Source organism: Artemia franciscana, chromosome 3, assembly GCF_032884065.1.
Source record: "Artemia franciscana chromosome 3, ASM3288406v1, whole genome shotgun sequence".
In the NCBI taxonomy this organism is placed as follows: domain Eukaryota; kingdom Metazoa; phylum Arthropoda; class Branchiopoda; order Anostraca; family Artemiidae; genus Artemia; species Artemia franciscana.
This window is the reverse complement of record NC_088865.1, coordinates 3,058,319-3,075,505: the sequence shown is the minus strand read 5'-3', so window position 1 is coordinate 3,075,505 and position 17,187 is coordinate 3,058,319. Positions and strand designations below refer to the sequence as shown.

Genomic DNA, 17,187 nt, shown 5'->3' with positions numbered 1-17,187 from the left:
TTATTTTGTTCTGTACAAATATATTAGTTTTCATTTTAATGTTTTAGTATTTATTCTGATGATAATCGTTGTATATGTGGTCAAAACATCCCAACTTTTGTATCTGTTTTCACTCTCTATTAAATGGACTTATTTCCTTTTGAAAGTTTATTCGTTCAGCTAAGGATCTAAATCCAGCTAGTTACAATTACATCATAGTTGTTGATTAGTAAAATAAAATCATCTAATTCCTATTTTTCTGAACAAGCATGTGAAGAAGGTTTACTGATCAGCCATAACAACACCGAAAAGTTTAAATTTCAAAATCTAGGAGTTCATACCCAGCTTCAAATCAACCCTATAAACGATATTCAGCTTCAAAAATTACAGATAAGACGACTAGGTGAAAAACTTCTGTTAGTTCTTAACAAAGAACAGGTGCAGCTTCTGCCACATAATCCATCTCGGATGAATTCTTGGGGGAAAACTATGCACTTCAAACTCAGTTGTTTCTCTTTCTGCACAGATAGCGCTGTAAGCAGCATAGGTCTAAGGTAAACATCTATCCCCTTATGGAAATAACCATACTAACTTTATCAATAATAAAAGTGTATAGTTTCATTTAACCTCCCCATCCCTGATGGATAAGTGAATTTACAACATTTTGCATATTTTTTTTTTTAATTAGCCAGAACGACTATTTTTTCCCTAAAAATTTTATTTGTATTTTTTCTAAAATTAATTTAAAGAATAGTTGCATTGCCGAAAAATGTAGATGAAATTCTAGTTTAAGGACTTCTTGCTACAATGGATTTTCGAAATCCCAAGTTTGAATGGGACCCTAGTTTTCAGCCAGAATAGTCATGTAGCTGGGTTGTCTAAATTTAAAAACACAACACCTGACGAATTAGAATGTCATACGACTTCAAAATCAACTCTCTACATCTTCTCGGTTTTTATTAATTTTCTTTTAGCTCAAAACATTGGTGAAGAGGGGCAATCAATTATGGAGAGGGCTTGAATTATTACTTTGCTCATCTTTTTCTTTTTTTTTTTGATAATGTATTTTTGCACCAAAAACAGTCACCAAAAAATTCAAAACATTGATGAAGAGGGGCAATCAATTATGGAGAGGGCTTGAATTATTAGTTTGCTCATCTTTTTTTTTTATTATTTGATTAAGTATTTTTCCGCCAAAAACAGTCACCAAAAATTCACCAGCAAAAAACAAGAATTCAAATTTCTAAACACGTTTACATATTCCAAAGTTGTGAGCCAAGCAATGAAAATATGCGTTTTTGCCACGCACAATGAGAGCAACATGTTTCTTAAAATACAAAAGCGTCAAAGAAACTAGATTTTCTGAATCAGGATGTGCAAAGTTAGAACCTTTAGAAAATGAAATTCCACACATCCCCATAAAATGATGACAGATATAACGCGAAATTCTGGCAATCCTTCGAGCAAGATATGTTGCAAGCTATTAGCCCAGATCCAACTAGTGATAGTTTCATCATTTTTTGTTGTTGACAATTTTGAATATTTTTTGAACAGAAATTTGAAAAGGGTTAATATTAAATAATTTCTTAGGCCACACTGCTTTTCCATTTATGAAAAATTGATTAAAGAAAAAACGGGTTTAATTTCTATAAAGCAGTGACCGAAAATAAAATACATAAACTACACTTTAACTAAAAAAATAGAAATACTCCGAATATTTCGGCCCCACGTCCGGGAGCCTTTCTCAACGGAAAAAAAATCGAAAAAATTACAAAACCGACAATTTAAGACTTTTTTAATACATCATAAATAAAATACCACGACAAATAAAACACCACAAAAAAATATAAACAATAAAATAAATAAGAACAACTCACATTATAAAACAAAACTCATGTACTGACAGTAATAACTTTAGGATAAAACTAAAGCAACTGTACATAATGAAACTTTCCTCTGCTACATTCGGTGTATAAATGGGAATATTATAAAACAAAACTCCTGTACTGACAGTAATAACTTTAGGATAAAACTAAAGCAACTGTATATAATGAAACTTTCCTCTGCCGCATTCGGTGTATAAATGGGAATATTATAAAACAAAACTCCTGTACTGACAGCAATAACTTTAGAATAAAACTAAAGCAACTGTATATAATGAAACTTTCCTCTGCTACATTCGGTGTATAAATGGGAATATTATAAAACAAAACTCCTGTACTGACGGTAATAACTTTAGAATAAAACTAAAGCAACTGTATATAATGAAACTTTCCTCTGCCGCATTTGGTGTATAAATGGGAATATTATAAAACAAAACTCCTGTACTGACGGTAATAACTTTAGAATAAAACTAAAGCAACTGTATATAAAGAAACTTTCCTCTGCTACATTCGGTGTATAAATGGGAATATTATAAAACAAAACTCCTGTACTGACGGTAATAACTTTAGAATAAAACTAAAGCAACTGTATATAATGAAACTTTCCTCTGCCGCATTTGGTGTATAAATGGGAATATTATAAAACAAAACTCCTGTACTGACGGTAATAACTTTAGAATAAAACTAAAGCAACTGTATATAATGAAACTTTCCTCTGCTACATTCGGTGTATAAATGGGAATATTATAAAACAAAACTCCTGTACTGACGGTAATAACTTTAGAATAAAACTAAAGCAACTGTATATAATGAAACTTTCCTCTGCCGCATTTGATGTATAAATGGGAATATTATAAAACAAAACTCCTGTACTGACGGTAATAACTTTAGAATAAAACTAAAGCAACTGTATATAATGAAACTTTCCTCTGCCGCATTTGGTGTATAAATGGGAATATTATAAAACAAAACTCCTGTACTGACGGTAATAACTTTAGAATAAAACTAAAGCAACTGTATATAATGAAACTTTCCTCTGCCGCATTTGGTGTATAAATGGAAATATTATAAAACAAAACTCCTGTACTGACGGTAATAACTTTAGAATGAAACTAAAGCAACTGTATATAATGAAACTTTCCTCTGCTACATTCGGTGTATAAATGGGAATATTATAAAACAAAACTCCTGTACTGACGGTAATAACTTTAGAATAAAACTAAAGCAACTGTATATAAAGAAACTTTCCTCTGCCACATTCGGTGTATAATTGGGAATATTATAAAACAAAACTCCTGTACTGACGGTAATAACTTTAGAATAAAACTAAAGCAACTGTATATAAAGAAACTTTCCTCTGCCACATTCGGTGTATAATTGGGAATATTATAAAACAAAACTCCTGTACTGACGGTAATAACTTTAGAATAAAACTAAAGCAACTGTATATAAAGAAACTTTCCTCTGCCACATTCGGTGTATAAAATGTATAAAATCTGAATGTACACCGAATGTGGCGGAGGAAGTTTCATTATATACAGTTCCTTTAGTTTTATTCTAAAGTTATTACCGTCAGTGCAGGAGTTTTGTTTTATAATGTGAGTTGTTCTTATTTACTTTATTGTTTATATTTTTTTGTGTGGTGTTTTATTTGTCGTGGTATTTTATTTATGATGTCTTAAAAAAAGTCTTAAATTGTCGGTTTGTAGTTTTTTCAATTTTTTTTTTCCGTTGAGAAAGGCTCCCGGACATGGGGCCGAAATATTCGGAGTATTTCTATTTTTTTTTAGTTAAAGTGTAGTTTATGTATTTTATTTTCGGTCAATACTTTATGGAAATTAAATCCGTTTTTTCTTTAATCAATTTTTGGGTTAATATTCAGCCACAAAAACGGGAAGTTCAAATATTAAAGGGAAAGAGTTCACGCCTAGCTTTAATTCCTTCCTAAAAATGATATTCAGTTTCAAAAATTACAGACTAGATGATTTTCCAAATCCCAAGTTTAAATGAAACCACAGTTTTCATTCAGAATAGTCTTGTAGCCGGATTTTTCAAACTTAAAAACACGAAACATGAAAAATTAGAATGTCAGACGAAGTTAAAAGCAAATTATAATTACAATGAATCAAGCAGGCGAAGCAACAATGTACATAATCGTCTTGTTTTTTTTCTGGTCACACCATTCATGGAGAAACGTGCAATTATCGATAGGGTCTTTCCAAGCATATATATATGTTATACATATTATAACATATTATCCGACAGACTAAGGTTAGAAAGACTTGAAACTTCAGATAATGCATTTTTTTTTCAAAAAATTCCTTTAAAGTCATGAAAAAAAAGCGCGACAGAACTAGAAAGACTTACCCATCATTTTAATACAAACACCAATAATATCGTCCTCTGTGATAGCAATATCTTTACACCGCCCAGAAAAACGGTAGCTGTTAGATACAACATTTGCAACGCAAGTGATAGCAATGAGACTTTCCGGATTATCTTCCATCAGCAGCGAATCCCAGGTAATTTTGCCTTGAAAAAAAATATATATATAGATTACGTAACATGCTAAGACTGGTGACAACGGAACCGCGTCTATTAAGAATATCCAGCTCGATTTGAAGTTTGTCTACTCCTACCAGCTAGGAAATCAACTTGTAAGTGCACTCCCGGCTTGAAACTTCGATGCTGGAGCACAATTGTGCTCGTAACACCCTATCTGAGGTGTTACGAGTTTTTTTTTTTTTTATATACCAGAAAATTTCTCAGAGCCTTTAATACTGTTGAGAAAGCTATTTCAAATGGACGCACTCACTCTTGGGTAGAAATGAAATTTTATTTCATTTCTCATACTCCAACGTTTTCACATTCCCAACATATCCGTGTCAATATAATTAAAACCATTTACGGTACTATTTATTAATATAATTTTAAATAAATATTTCTACGTATATATTTAAAACTATAATGCACATAAGCTATTTTCTGCTATTAAGACAGTCGGAATTACTTACATTATCCGCAATGTATTATTTATTATTATTAGTTTTTTTCAGACCAGGCCACTTCGTATAGAAGTTGTCGTAGAAACTTCAAAAAGGGCTCATTCAATTGCAAATTGAAAGGACTAGTGCCCTTTTTAATAGTTGAAAGGGATTGGAGGGCAAATACCACCCCCTCACGCCCGTTATTAATCCAAACACATCACGTCAAAATTTTGAGATAGCCATTTTGTTCAGCAGAGTTGAAAAGTCCTGAAATCGTGTCTGAGAATGAACCTTCCCCCACAGCCCTCAGGGCAAGGGTTTAAAGTTATGCCCTTGAGGGCATATAAGGTTTTCAAAGAAAGGGTGGTCGCATAAACTTCGGAGAGGACTCATTGGATTGGTAATCAGTAATTCTAGTCCGTTTTTCAGAGCTAAAGTGATCGGAGGAAAGCTAACCCCTCCTTCACGTGTCTTAATTTCACAAAATGGATCCAATAGAAACTTTGAGATAGCCATTTTATCCAAAATAGTCCAAGATGACATAGCAAGGGTTTTGGGGTTGAAAAAATCCCCGGAGCCTGGGGGCAGGGGTTGTAAGTTATGCCCTGAGGGCATTTAAGGTTTTTTGTGGAAGGAATGATTGTATAAACTTAGAGGAGGCTCATTTTGTTGAAAGTTGGAAGTTCTAGTTCCCTTTTAAGAGCCAAAAGTGATGGAGGGCAACTACCCCCTGCATACTACCCCTCTTTTCACCAAACACATCTAATTGAAATTTCGAGAGGCCTATTTTGTTCAAAATAGTCAAAAGAACATATAACAATGCCTTCAGGTTGACATGACCCCCAGAGCCCTGGAGCAAGGGTTGTAAATGCATTCTGAGACCATACTGGCTATGCATGACTTATGACTTATGGTAATAATAAATGAGGAGAGAAAAATCAAATAGGTGGGGTTTTTCTGCTACTACAACTATTGCTACTGTACAAGCTAAAGATATTGAGGTGAAATTTTAAGAGAATTTTTAGGAGGGAAGGTAAACTGCACCGTAGTAGGAAGAAGCTTTCATCGTGCGTTGAAGAAGATGTTGAAAAAACCAAAAGTGCTATGTGCATACTGTTACTAATGTTACTACTGCTATTACAACTATTGCTACTGCACAAGCTAAGGATATTAAGGTGAAATTTTAAGATAATTTTTAGGAGGGTAGGTAAACTGAATCGCAGTAGGAAGAAGCTTTCATCGTGTGTTGAAGAAGACAAAGGTGCAATGAGCATGCTGTTACTAATGTTACTACTGCTACTACAACTATTACTGCTGCACAAGCTAAGGGTATCAAGTTGAAATTTTAAGAGATTTTTTAGGAGGGTAGGTAAACTGAATCGCAGTAGGAAGAAGCTTTCATCGTGTGTTGAAGAAGACAAAGGTGCAATGAGCATGCTGTTACTAATGTTACTACTGCTACTACAACTATTGCTACTGCACAAGCTAAGGATATTAAGGTGAAATTTTAAGATAATTTTTAGGAGGGTAGTAAACTGAATCTCAGTAGGAAGAAGCTTTCATCGTGTGTTGAAGAAGACAAAGGTGCTATGAGCATGCTGTTACTAATGTTACTACTGCTACTACAACTATTACTGCTGCACAAGCTAAGGTATCAAGTTGAAATTTTAAGAGATTTTTTAGGAGGGTAAGTAAACTGAATCGTAGTAGGAAGAAGCTTTCATCGTGTGTTGAAGAAGACAAGGTGCTATGAGCATACTGTTACTAATGTTACTAATGCTACTACAACTATTGCTACTGGACAAGCTAAGGATATTAAGGTGAAATTTTAAGATAATTTTTAGGAGGGTAGGTAAACTGAATCTCAGTAGGAAGAAGCTTTCATCGCGTGTTGAAGAAGACAAAGGTGCAATGAGCATGCTGTTACTAATGTTACTACTGCTACTACAACTATTACTGCTGCACAAGCTAAGGGTATCAAGTTGAAATTTTAAGAGATTTTTAGGAGGTAAGTAAACTGAATCGTAGTAGGAAGAAGCTTTCATCGTGTGTTGAAGAAGACAAGGTGCTATGAGCATACTGTTACTAATGTTACTAATGCTACTACAACTATTGCTACTGCACAAGCTAAGGATATTAAGGTGAAATTTTAAGATAATTTTTAGGAGGGTAGGTAAACTGAATCTCAGTAGGAAGAAGCTTTCATCGTGTGTTGAAGAGACAAAGGTGCAATGAGCATGCTGTTACTAATGTTACTACTGCTACTACAACTATTACTGCTGCACAAGCTAAGGGTATCAAGTTGAAATTTTAAGAGATTTTTTAGGAGGGTAAGTAAACTGAATCGTAGTAGGAAGAAGCTTTCATCGTGTGTTGAAGAAGACAGAGGTGCTACGAGCATACTGTGACTAACGTTACTACTGCTACTACAACTATTGCTACTGCACAAGCTAAGGGTATTAAGGTGAAATTTTAAGAGATTTTTTAGCAGGGTAGGTAAACTGAATCGTAGTAGGAAGAAGCTTTCATCGTGTGTTGAAGAAAATGTTGAAAAAAACCAAAGGTGCTAATTGCATACTGTTACTAATGTTATTACTGCTACTAAAATTATTGCTACTGCACAAGCTAAGGATATTAAGGTGAAATTTTAAGATAATTTTTAGGAGGGTAGGTAAACTGAATCGCAGTAGGAAGAAGCTTTCATCGTGTGTTGAAGAAGACAAAGGTGCAATGAGCATGCTGTTACTAATGTTACTACTGCTACTACAACTATCAAGTTGAAATTTTAAGAGATTTTTTAGGAGGGTAAGTAAACTGAATCGTAGTAGGAAGAAGCTTTCATCGTGTGTTGAAGAAGACAAAGGTGCTATGAGCATACTGTTACTAATGTTACTACTGCTACTACAACTATTGCTACTGCACAAGCTAAGGGTATTAAGGTGAAATTTTAAGAGATTTTTTAGGAGGGTAGGTAAACTGAATCGTAGTAGGAAGAAGCTTTCATCGTGTGTTGAAGAAAATGTTGAAAAAAACCAAAGGTGCTAATTGCATACTGTTACTAATGTTATTACTGCAACTAAAATTATTGCAACTGCACAAGCTATGGGTACTAGTGTGAAATTTTAAGAGAATTTTTAGGAGAGTAGGTAAACTGAATCGTAGTAGGAAGAAGCTTTCATCGTGTGTTGAAGAAAATGTTGAAAAAAACCAAAGGTGCTAATTGCATACTGTTACTAATGTTATTACTGCTACTAAAATTATTGCTACTGCACAAGCTATGGGTACTAATGTGAAGTTTAAGAGAATTTTTAGGAGAGTAGGTAAACTGAATCGTAGTAGGAAGAAGCTTTCATCGTGTGTTGAAGAAGACAGAGGTGCTATGAGCATACTGTTACTAAAGTTACTACTGCTACTATAACTATTGCTACTGCACAAGCTAAGGGTATTAAGGTGAAATTTTAAGAGATTTTTTAGGAGGGTAGGTAAACTGAATCGTAGTAGGAAGAAGCTTTCATCGTGTGTTGAAGAAAATGTTGAAAAAAACCAAAGGTGCTAATTGCATACTGTTACTAATGTTATTACTGCTACTAAAATTATTGCTACTGCACAAGCTATGGGTACTAATGTGAAATTTTAAGAGAATTTTTAGGAGAGTAGGTAAACTGAATCGTAGTAGGAAGAAGCTTTCATCGTGTGTTGAAGAAGACAGAGGTGCTATGAGCATACTGTTACTAATGTTACTACTGCTACTACAACTATTGCTACTGCACAAGCTAAGGGTATTAAGGTGAAATTTTAAGAGATTTTTTAGGAGGGTAGGTAAACTGAATCGTAGTAGGAAGAAGCTTTCATCGTGTGTTGAAGAAAATGTTGAAAAAAACCAAAGGTGCTAATTGCATACTGTTACTAATGTTATTACTGCTACTAAAATTATTGCTACTGCACAAGCTATGGGTACTAATGTGAAATTTTAAGAGAATTTTTAGGAGAGTAGGTAAACTGAATCGTAGTAGGAAGAAGCTTTCATCGTGTGTTGAAGAAGACAAAGGTGCAATGAGCATACTGTTTCTAATGTTACTACTGCTACTACAACTATTACTACTGCACAAGCTAAGGGTATTAAGGTGAAATTTTAAGATAATTTTCAGGAGGGTAGGTAAACTGAACCGTAGTAGGAAGAAGCTTTCATCAAGTGTTGAAGAAGATGTTGAAAAAACCAAAAGTGCTATGTGCATACTGTTACTAATGTTACTACTGCTACTACAAATATTACTACTGCAAAAGCTAAGGATATTAAGGTGAAATTTTAAGATAATTTTTAGGAGGGTAGGTAAACTGAATCGTACTAGGAAGAAGCTTTCATCGTGTGTTGAAGAAGACAAAGGTGCTATGAGCATACTGTTACTAATGTTACTAATGCTACTACAACTATTGCTACTGCACAAGCTAAGGGTATTAATGTGAAATTTTACGAGACTTTTTGGGAGGGTAGGTAGACTGAATCGGCGTAGGAAGAAGCTTTCATCGTGTGTTGAAAAAAACCAAAAGTGCTATGTTCATAATGTTACTACTGCTGCTACAACTATTGCTACTGCACAAGCTAAGGGTGAAACTGTAAGAGAATTTTTAGGAGGGTAGGTAGACTGAATCGCAGTAGGAAAAAGCTTTCATTGTATGTTGAAGAAGAAAAAGGTGCAATGAGCATACTGTTACTAATGTTACTACTGCTACTACAAATATTACTGCTGCACAAGCTAAGGGTATTAAGGTGAAATTTTAAGAGATTTTTTAGGAGGGTAGGTGAACTGAATCGTAGTAGGAAGAAGCTTTCATCGTGTGTTGAAGACGTTGACAAAAAAAAACAAAAGGTGCTATGTGCATACTGTTACTAATGTTACTACTGCTACTACAACTATTGCTACTACACAAGCTAAGGGAATTAAGGTGAATTTTTACGAGAGTTTTTAGGAGGGTATTTAAATTGAATCGTAGTAGGAAGAAGGTTTCATCGTGTGTTGAAGAATATGTTGAAATTATGTGCATACTGTTACTAAAGTTACTACTGCTACTATAACTATTGCTACTGCACAAGCTAAGGGTATTAAGGTGAAATTTTAAGAGATTTTTTAGGAGGGTAGGTAAACTGAATCGTAGTAGGAAGAAGCTTTCATTGTGTGTCGAAGAAGATGTTGAGAAAAGCTAAAGATACTATGTGCATACTGCTACTAATGTTACTACTGCTACTACAACTATTGCTACTGCACAAGCTAAGGGTATTAAAGTGAAATTTTAAGAGAATTTTTAGGAGGGTAAGTGAACTGAATCATAGTAGGATGAAGCTTTTATCGTGTTTTGAAGAAGACGTTGAAAAAAACCAAAGGTGCTATATGCATACTGTTACCAACGTTACTACTGCTACTACAACTATTGCTACCGCACAAGCTAAGGGTATTAAGTGATGCTTTCAAGGAATACATAGGCAGATTTTGAACTAAAACAAAACGAACTATGTTCATGGAAATTTGTGAAAAAGGAGACAAATCAATATGACAAAAACGACTCACATTATTAATATATACCTTTTGGGGCAAGTTGTAGTGGATTTCGAACTAGCCGGAAGACACAATGTGTATACATTTAATCCTGCTTCTACGGTTACTGTAACTAACGACACTAATGGCATTAAGTTGAAACTTGTAGGGAATGTTTAGAGGGAGTTTCAATTAAACAAAATAACAATATGCATGCAGGTATTAAAAGGGCATACAAGGACATAGTCATATAAGGACATAGGATACGCTGCTCTATTATAGCTAGCAATACCATTCATATTCTAAAGCAGCTAATTTGATTGGAAATTAAAAGTTCTACTGTCCTCTCTAAGAGCCAAAAGTTATTCGAGGGCAATCAGCCTTCCGCTTTAACTCATAATTTTCCAAATACTTCCAATGAAAATTTTACGACAGCGATTTTGTTCAGCTTAGCTGAACGGTGTACTAACTATATCTCTAGGGTTATTGGGTAGGTCAACCCCGAAAGTTACGTAATTTGCCCGTTATGCTTGAAAACTAAATGTTGCTTTAAAATTAAACCAAAACGCACTGTATGTACGCTGGCTGCCAATAAGACATCTCAGCAATATACCGAGAACGACTGAGGGTATTAAGCTCAAACTTCCGGGACTACTTCTTTTACTACTTCTGCTCCTAAAATGTTACTAAATCAAAATAGTGTAAGTGTATCCAGGCTGTAAAAGAGCATAGATTTAATTTTTTAAGAATGGGTTTATATATTACTTATTTAAGAATATAGGTTTATTTATCAGGCCAACCAGAGGATTTATATGACTAAATCACACACCATTATTTGTGTCAAGATTTTGAAAAGGGTGTAAGCTGTTAAAAATTGTTGAAAAAGATTTTCCAGCATACAAATAGCAGGCTAAAATATAAATTCTTAAAGAAAAACCGGAAATATTTAAACTATTATTTTCTTTTTCCCTGAAAAAGACTATGTCAATATAAAACGTCCAGAAATTAATTAAAACAGCTTTTTCCAAAAATGGAGTTTTTCAAAAAAAAAGTTAAGAGCTCCATCAAACCGAAAATGAGCAAAAAAAAAGAATCAAATAATCTACCAAGCATAAAACTCAGCATCAATAAACAAATTGAACCCAAAACACATAGAAATTACAACAAATAACTGCGTCAAACTCAAAACAAGCAGAAATTAACATGAGTAGGGCTCAGAACCCCTATGCTTTCTAACAGCCGAAACATAATTTTGCAATTTACTGAAAAAATACAAATGGATGATGTGCATTGTCAGTTTAACACGCATATGCTAATATTTATTCCTTAAAATCTTAATTAATTTTTGATATCCTAGGTGAGTATTAAATGAACTTGCTTGAACTTGAAGCAACGATGTTGCGACTGTTTTATTGATAATTTTAGTTTTAATTTTCTTGTTGCTTTTTAATCGCAACTTGAATTTTATTTAGCCGACATATTCAATTGACAACCTTCTCCAATTCCCAGCCTATAAAACCTCTTCATTACATTTACAGTATTATTGTTTGTATGATCGAAAAACCCTTCTTCATGAAAATTGTGTTTCAAAGAATCTTCCAGATTATTGACCAGACAATCTACCAGACCCAAATGAAAAATCTCTGATAAAGACCAATAAAAGAGACATGAGGAGAAGGGAGAGAGAGAGAGAGAGAGAGAGAGAGAGAGGAGAGAGAGAGAGAGAGAGAGAGAGAGAGAGAGAGAGAGAGAGAGAGAGAGAGAGAGAGAGAGAGAGAGAGAGACGAGAGAGAGAAGAGAGAGGAAGAGAGAGAGAGAGAGAGAGAGAGAAGAGAGAGAGAAGAGAGAGAGGAGAGAGAGAGAGAGAGAGAGAGAGAGGAGAGAGAGAGAGAGAGAGAGAGAGAATCGAAAACAAAGGAGCTTCTTATTACCCGATCAAAGGTACCACGTGAAAAGGTAAGTAAAGTAAGTATGACAGCACTAGACCCTTAAGGTATAAGCCAGCGGTGCTGATCTCCGTTTCGTGGCTCTTCAGCCAGGAAGTGCAATGGAGTGAGTGCACATGAAAGGTGCCAGTTTCATTTTCAAAAATGATACTATAAAGAAAGTCGATGACCTTCGTCTACTGGGGATTAATTTCTCTACCAATCTTTGTTGGAATAACCACCTTGATTAGGTAAGAGCTTCTTGCAGAAGAAAGCTCTGAGTTGCTCATCGCTGCAAAAATCTAGCTTTATTATCCTATTCTACAAGTCCTTCATTAGATCCATAGCTAATATGGATGCCCGCTACCGCTATACGCTGGTGCTCTGAAGGCGCTGTAGGCGCCCCTCTAGAAGATCCAAGATAGGGCAAATAGGGTGGGCTGCACCACTAGATATGACTCGCTCCAGCCTCTAAATGATAGGTTTTGATGGCTGTTTTCTACAAGTACATGAATTCACCTCCCTCAGACAAGCTCTCTCGCATTGTGACCCCCTTTGTCCAGCCGTCAAGGCAGACATGAAGGCACACGGCCTTCGGTCCAATTATCTAAACGAGGACATGCCAAGAACCGAGTACATGCGGAACAGCTTCATAAGACGTTGCACTTCTATCTGGAGCGATGTTCCAGGGGATATTATTCCTGCAATCCCCCTATTGACTCTTTCAAAAAACGGTTCAGACATTTGAAACCGGTTTCGGAACGAGGAAAGTGATTAGCGGCATATCAGATACCTTTAAGTACCTGGCACCGTGAATATAGTAATAAAAAAAAAAACATTATATCCCCCCAGAAAAAGAATTGTGGCATAAAAATGTTTTCGCATATTTGATATCAAGGATATTTATCTCATGGGTCTTTGTATCAAACCAAAGATAGTAGCAATTCAGGACCACATTTGAAATGAAACAAAAAGTTTTAGTACCCTTTCAAAAAAAAAAAAAAAAAAAAAAAAAAAAAAAAAAAAAAAAAAAAAAAAAAAAAAAAAAAAAAAAAAAAAAAAAAAAAAAAAAAAAAAAAAAAAAAAATGGAGATACCACCATTATAAACTTCCCAATTCTGCCTATGTTTACAAAAAAATCGACAATAATGCCCAAATAAGAACAAAACACCATCGAGCAAAAATTTCAAGAGGAGCCATTAGACTTGATAATATTGATAACTACTTATATGATCTTAAATTTTCAGAGGCCAAAATGCAACGTGGCGGCACACAGTCAATGCAGATTGTCTGTGCAGCAACAGTATGAGTTAAACAGAATTCAGTTTCTGCATATCTACTATTGGGAGGAAGGTCAGTTGATATTTTTGTGAGACATGGATCAAATCAAAAAAGAATACATTTAAAGCTCAAGCTTCCAAGCTTTTCATAGAAGGTCCTGCAGATCAACATTGAGGTTAGGGCGTCTAACCCTCAACCACGGTGCAACGTGGCGGCACACTTCTTTGTACTGAAAATTCCTTCAAAGAAGACCTTTATCAGTGACCCAGTAATTCGATTGATCTCTGTATTGGACAATGACTGGAAGATACAGTAACAGGTAGACAAATGATCATTTCAGAATTTTTTTTTAAAGTATAAAGTTTAGTTTAATGCATTATTAAATCTTACGCTAATGTTTTCTACATTACCTTAAACAAAAATTTCTGTTCTTATTTGACTTAAAAAACCAATGACATGTTCTATTCCAAGTAATTTTTATGTTCAGAAAAAGAGTCGTTATGTTTTATTAAAAGTCATTGAAGTGATTTTATGTGATTATTAAGCGTTCCGAAATGACTTTAATGATTGCTTCAATTCAAAAATAAATATTTATTTTTATTATATATTTTTTATTACGTCTCCTGAGAATATTTCATGATTTACTGATGCTGTTGTGAGCCTCTATAGATCGTATTTTGTTGAAAATCACCTTGATTTATCGAACCTCAATATATCGAAATCCTTGACACAACGATTTTTTCTTTTCCCCTGTTAGATTCAATGCATCGAGGCTTCACTCTAGTATTAATTACATAAGCAAGGTTGACCCGAGTCTAAGCAACTAAGGATTGAGAGGGTTGGCAAAATAACCCGTTTTTGGACAATATGACTTTATTGGGTAAAGCATCCTTGCCCAAAGTGTACATTGTGAGCCAGCACCGAGTCGTGAAAATTTTCCTGTGTCACACAAAAAAATGCAAATTATAAAAGGCCCACCCCCCCCTTTTTAACCTTCAAAGAATGAGTCAAGTTTGTAAACTACATGAAATTTCCTTAATCAAGTAGTAGACTTTATACGGAACTGTGCAAGGAAATAGGGAGTGATCATAAGCACCTCCTTTTGCATTGTGTTTCATAATGGGTTTCAAAATTGAACGTTTTAAGGCGTCAGTTTGCTCTTAAAAAAATTTATTATTTCTGATGGAACAACCACCATCTAAAAAAGATCATATTTCCATTCAAGGTTAGAACTCAAGATTTTTGAGGGGTTAATTAGAGTAGCTTATTTGGGGAACATAATGAATTCAATCTAATTTTACAAGACTTTGGTTTTAACGTTTTCAAAGCGCTTCAAGAAATCGCTTCGACAATTAAAAAATGACGCATGACAAACAAGAAAAAAAGAATAAATGAATAATAAAATAGAAGAGCCGAGAAAACAAGGGTAATGTCTGTCAGAGCATAGTAAAGAAGCGACAATGATAAAAGCAGATATTTCAGCAAAAACCTCCACCAAGCCATCTTCAGCGCTTAAAAAAAAAGAAAAACTAATCTTTTGAAATAAAATCGAACAGAGAAGAAGAAAGACTGAATGAAAAAAAAACAACTAACAAACAAAAAAATAAGCAAAATAAATGGAAGGCCATCCACCAATTGGATTGATCCAAACATGATTGGTGAATGGTCTTAGCAGATGTCCTAGCCGAAATATCTGCTTTTGTAATTTTCCTTTCTTTTCTGTCCACTGGCTGACATTACCATCGTTTTTCTCGGCTATTCTGTTTTATCATCTTATTTGTCATACGTTAGGTATAGTCAGTTGGTCTTAAGAAGGCCCTAGACGGTCAATCCTTTTGATCAAAAGCTTCCGTCAATCGATTGATTCAAGCATGATTGACCGTCTAGGAACCTGGTTGACGCTTGAGTCAAGCGTTGATGGTGATTGATAGAAAGTTTGAATGACTCAATCATTTTGATCAAAAGCAGTGTGTTAAATTAGCTTTGGTCGAGACTGAAGGGTTGGTTGAAGGGTCGATTGAAGATTGATTGAAGCACACGTAAATCGATTGACGAAAACTTTTGATCAAAATGATTGACCGGCTAGGGTCTCCTTTGGAAAGCATTTAAAAAATGACTCGGTGGAAACAATAGCTTACAAGAGGAAAATCTTACGAAATATTATATAAGCTTATTGAAATCGATGCAAACTTCAAACCATATATTTTAATTGCTATCTTTTTGAAGAACAAACAAAATTCTAAATTGATCCCCCTTGTTTATTTCCCCGGCCTCATTATGTAAAATAGGTAATCTTAAAAGCCGAGGAGTGCTCATTTGGACATGAGTTAAAATTTAGTGACCTCTATTTTTCAAAGCGCTTCAAGAGATCGCTTCGACAATTAAAAAATGACGCATGACAAAAAAGAACAAAAAGAATAAATGAATAATAAAATAGAAGAGCCGAGAAAACAAGGGTAATGTCTGTCAGAGCATAGTAAAGAAGCGACAATGATAAAAGCAGATATTTCAGCAAAAACCTCCACCAAGCCATCTTCAGCGCTTAAAAAAAAAGAAAAACTAATCTTTTGAAATAAAATCGAACAGAGAAGAAGAAAGACTGAATGAAAAAAAAACAACTAACAAACAAAAAAATAAGCAAAATAAATGGAAGGCCATCCACCAATTGGATTGATCCAAACATGATTGGTGAATGGTCTTAGCAGATGTCCTAGCCGAAATATCTGCTTTTGTAATTTTCCTTTCTTTTCTGTCCACTGGCTGACATTACCATCGTTTTTCTCGGCTATTCTGTTTTATCATTCATTTATTACTATTATCTTATTTGTCATACATCAGGTATAGTTAGTTGGTCTTAAGGAGGCCCTAGACGGTCGATCTTTTTGATCAAAAGCTTCCGTCAATCGATTGATTCAAGCATGATTGACCATCTAGGAACCTGTTTGACGCTTGAGTCAAGCGTTGATGGTGATTGATAGAAAGTTTGAATGACTCAATCATTTTGATCAAAAGCAGTGTGTTAAATTAGCTTTGGTCGAGACTGAAGATTGAAGATTGATTGAAGCACACGTAAATCGATTGACGAAAACTTTTGATCAAAATGATTGACCGGCTAGGGACTCCTTTGGAAAGCATTTAAAAAATGACTCTGTGGAAACAATAGCTTACAGGAGGAAAATCTTACGAAATATTATATAAGCTTATTGAAATCGATGCAAACTTCAAACCATATATTTTAATTGCTATCTTCTTGAAGAACAATCAAAATTCTAAATTGATCGCCCCTGTGTATTTCCCCGGCTTCATTATGTAAAATAGGTAATCTTAAAAGTCGTGGAGGGCTCATTTGGACATAAATTAAAATTAAGTGCCCTCTATTTGACAGCCAGAGAGGTCGGCTACACCTTTTTATTCGCAATGAATACCGTTTATTCCATATCACTTGACAATTTTTTATACGAATGAATATCAAAATCAAATATCAATATCAATAATCAATATCAACATCAATATCAATATCATATATCAAAATCGCGTCAGCAGTGTTGTCTTACTAATATTTCAAATTTGAACAAATCAAAATTGCTCCTTCTCCCTTTTT

At 34.5% G+C, this 17,187-nt stretch overlaps 1 protein-coding gene across 3 annotated transcripts in view; it reads right to left on the bottom strand.

Annotated features, from left to right (window-relative positions):
- LOC136024752 (uncharacterized) overlaps nt 1-17,187 on the bottom strand; it is a 93,300-nt gene that overhangs the window by 9,722 nt on the left and 66,391 nt on the right. For all 3 annotated transcript variants that reach the window (XM_065700200.1, XM_065700197.1, XM_065700199.1), the window contains one exon: nt 4,230-4,394. In XM_065700200.1, the coding sequence (XP_065556272.1) occupies nt 4,230-4,394 (165 nt within the window). The remainder of the gene's footprint in view (nt 1-4,229; nt 4,395-17,187) is intronic.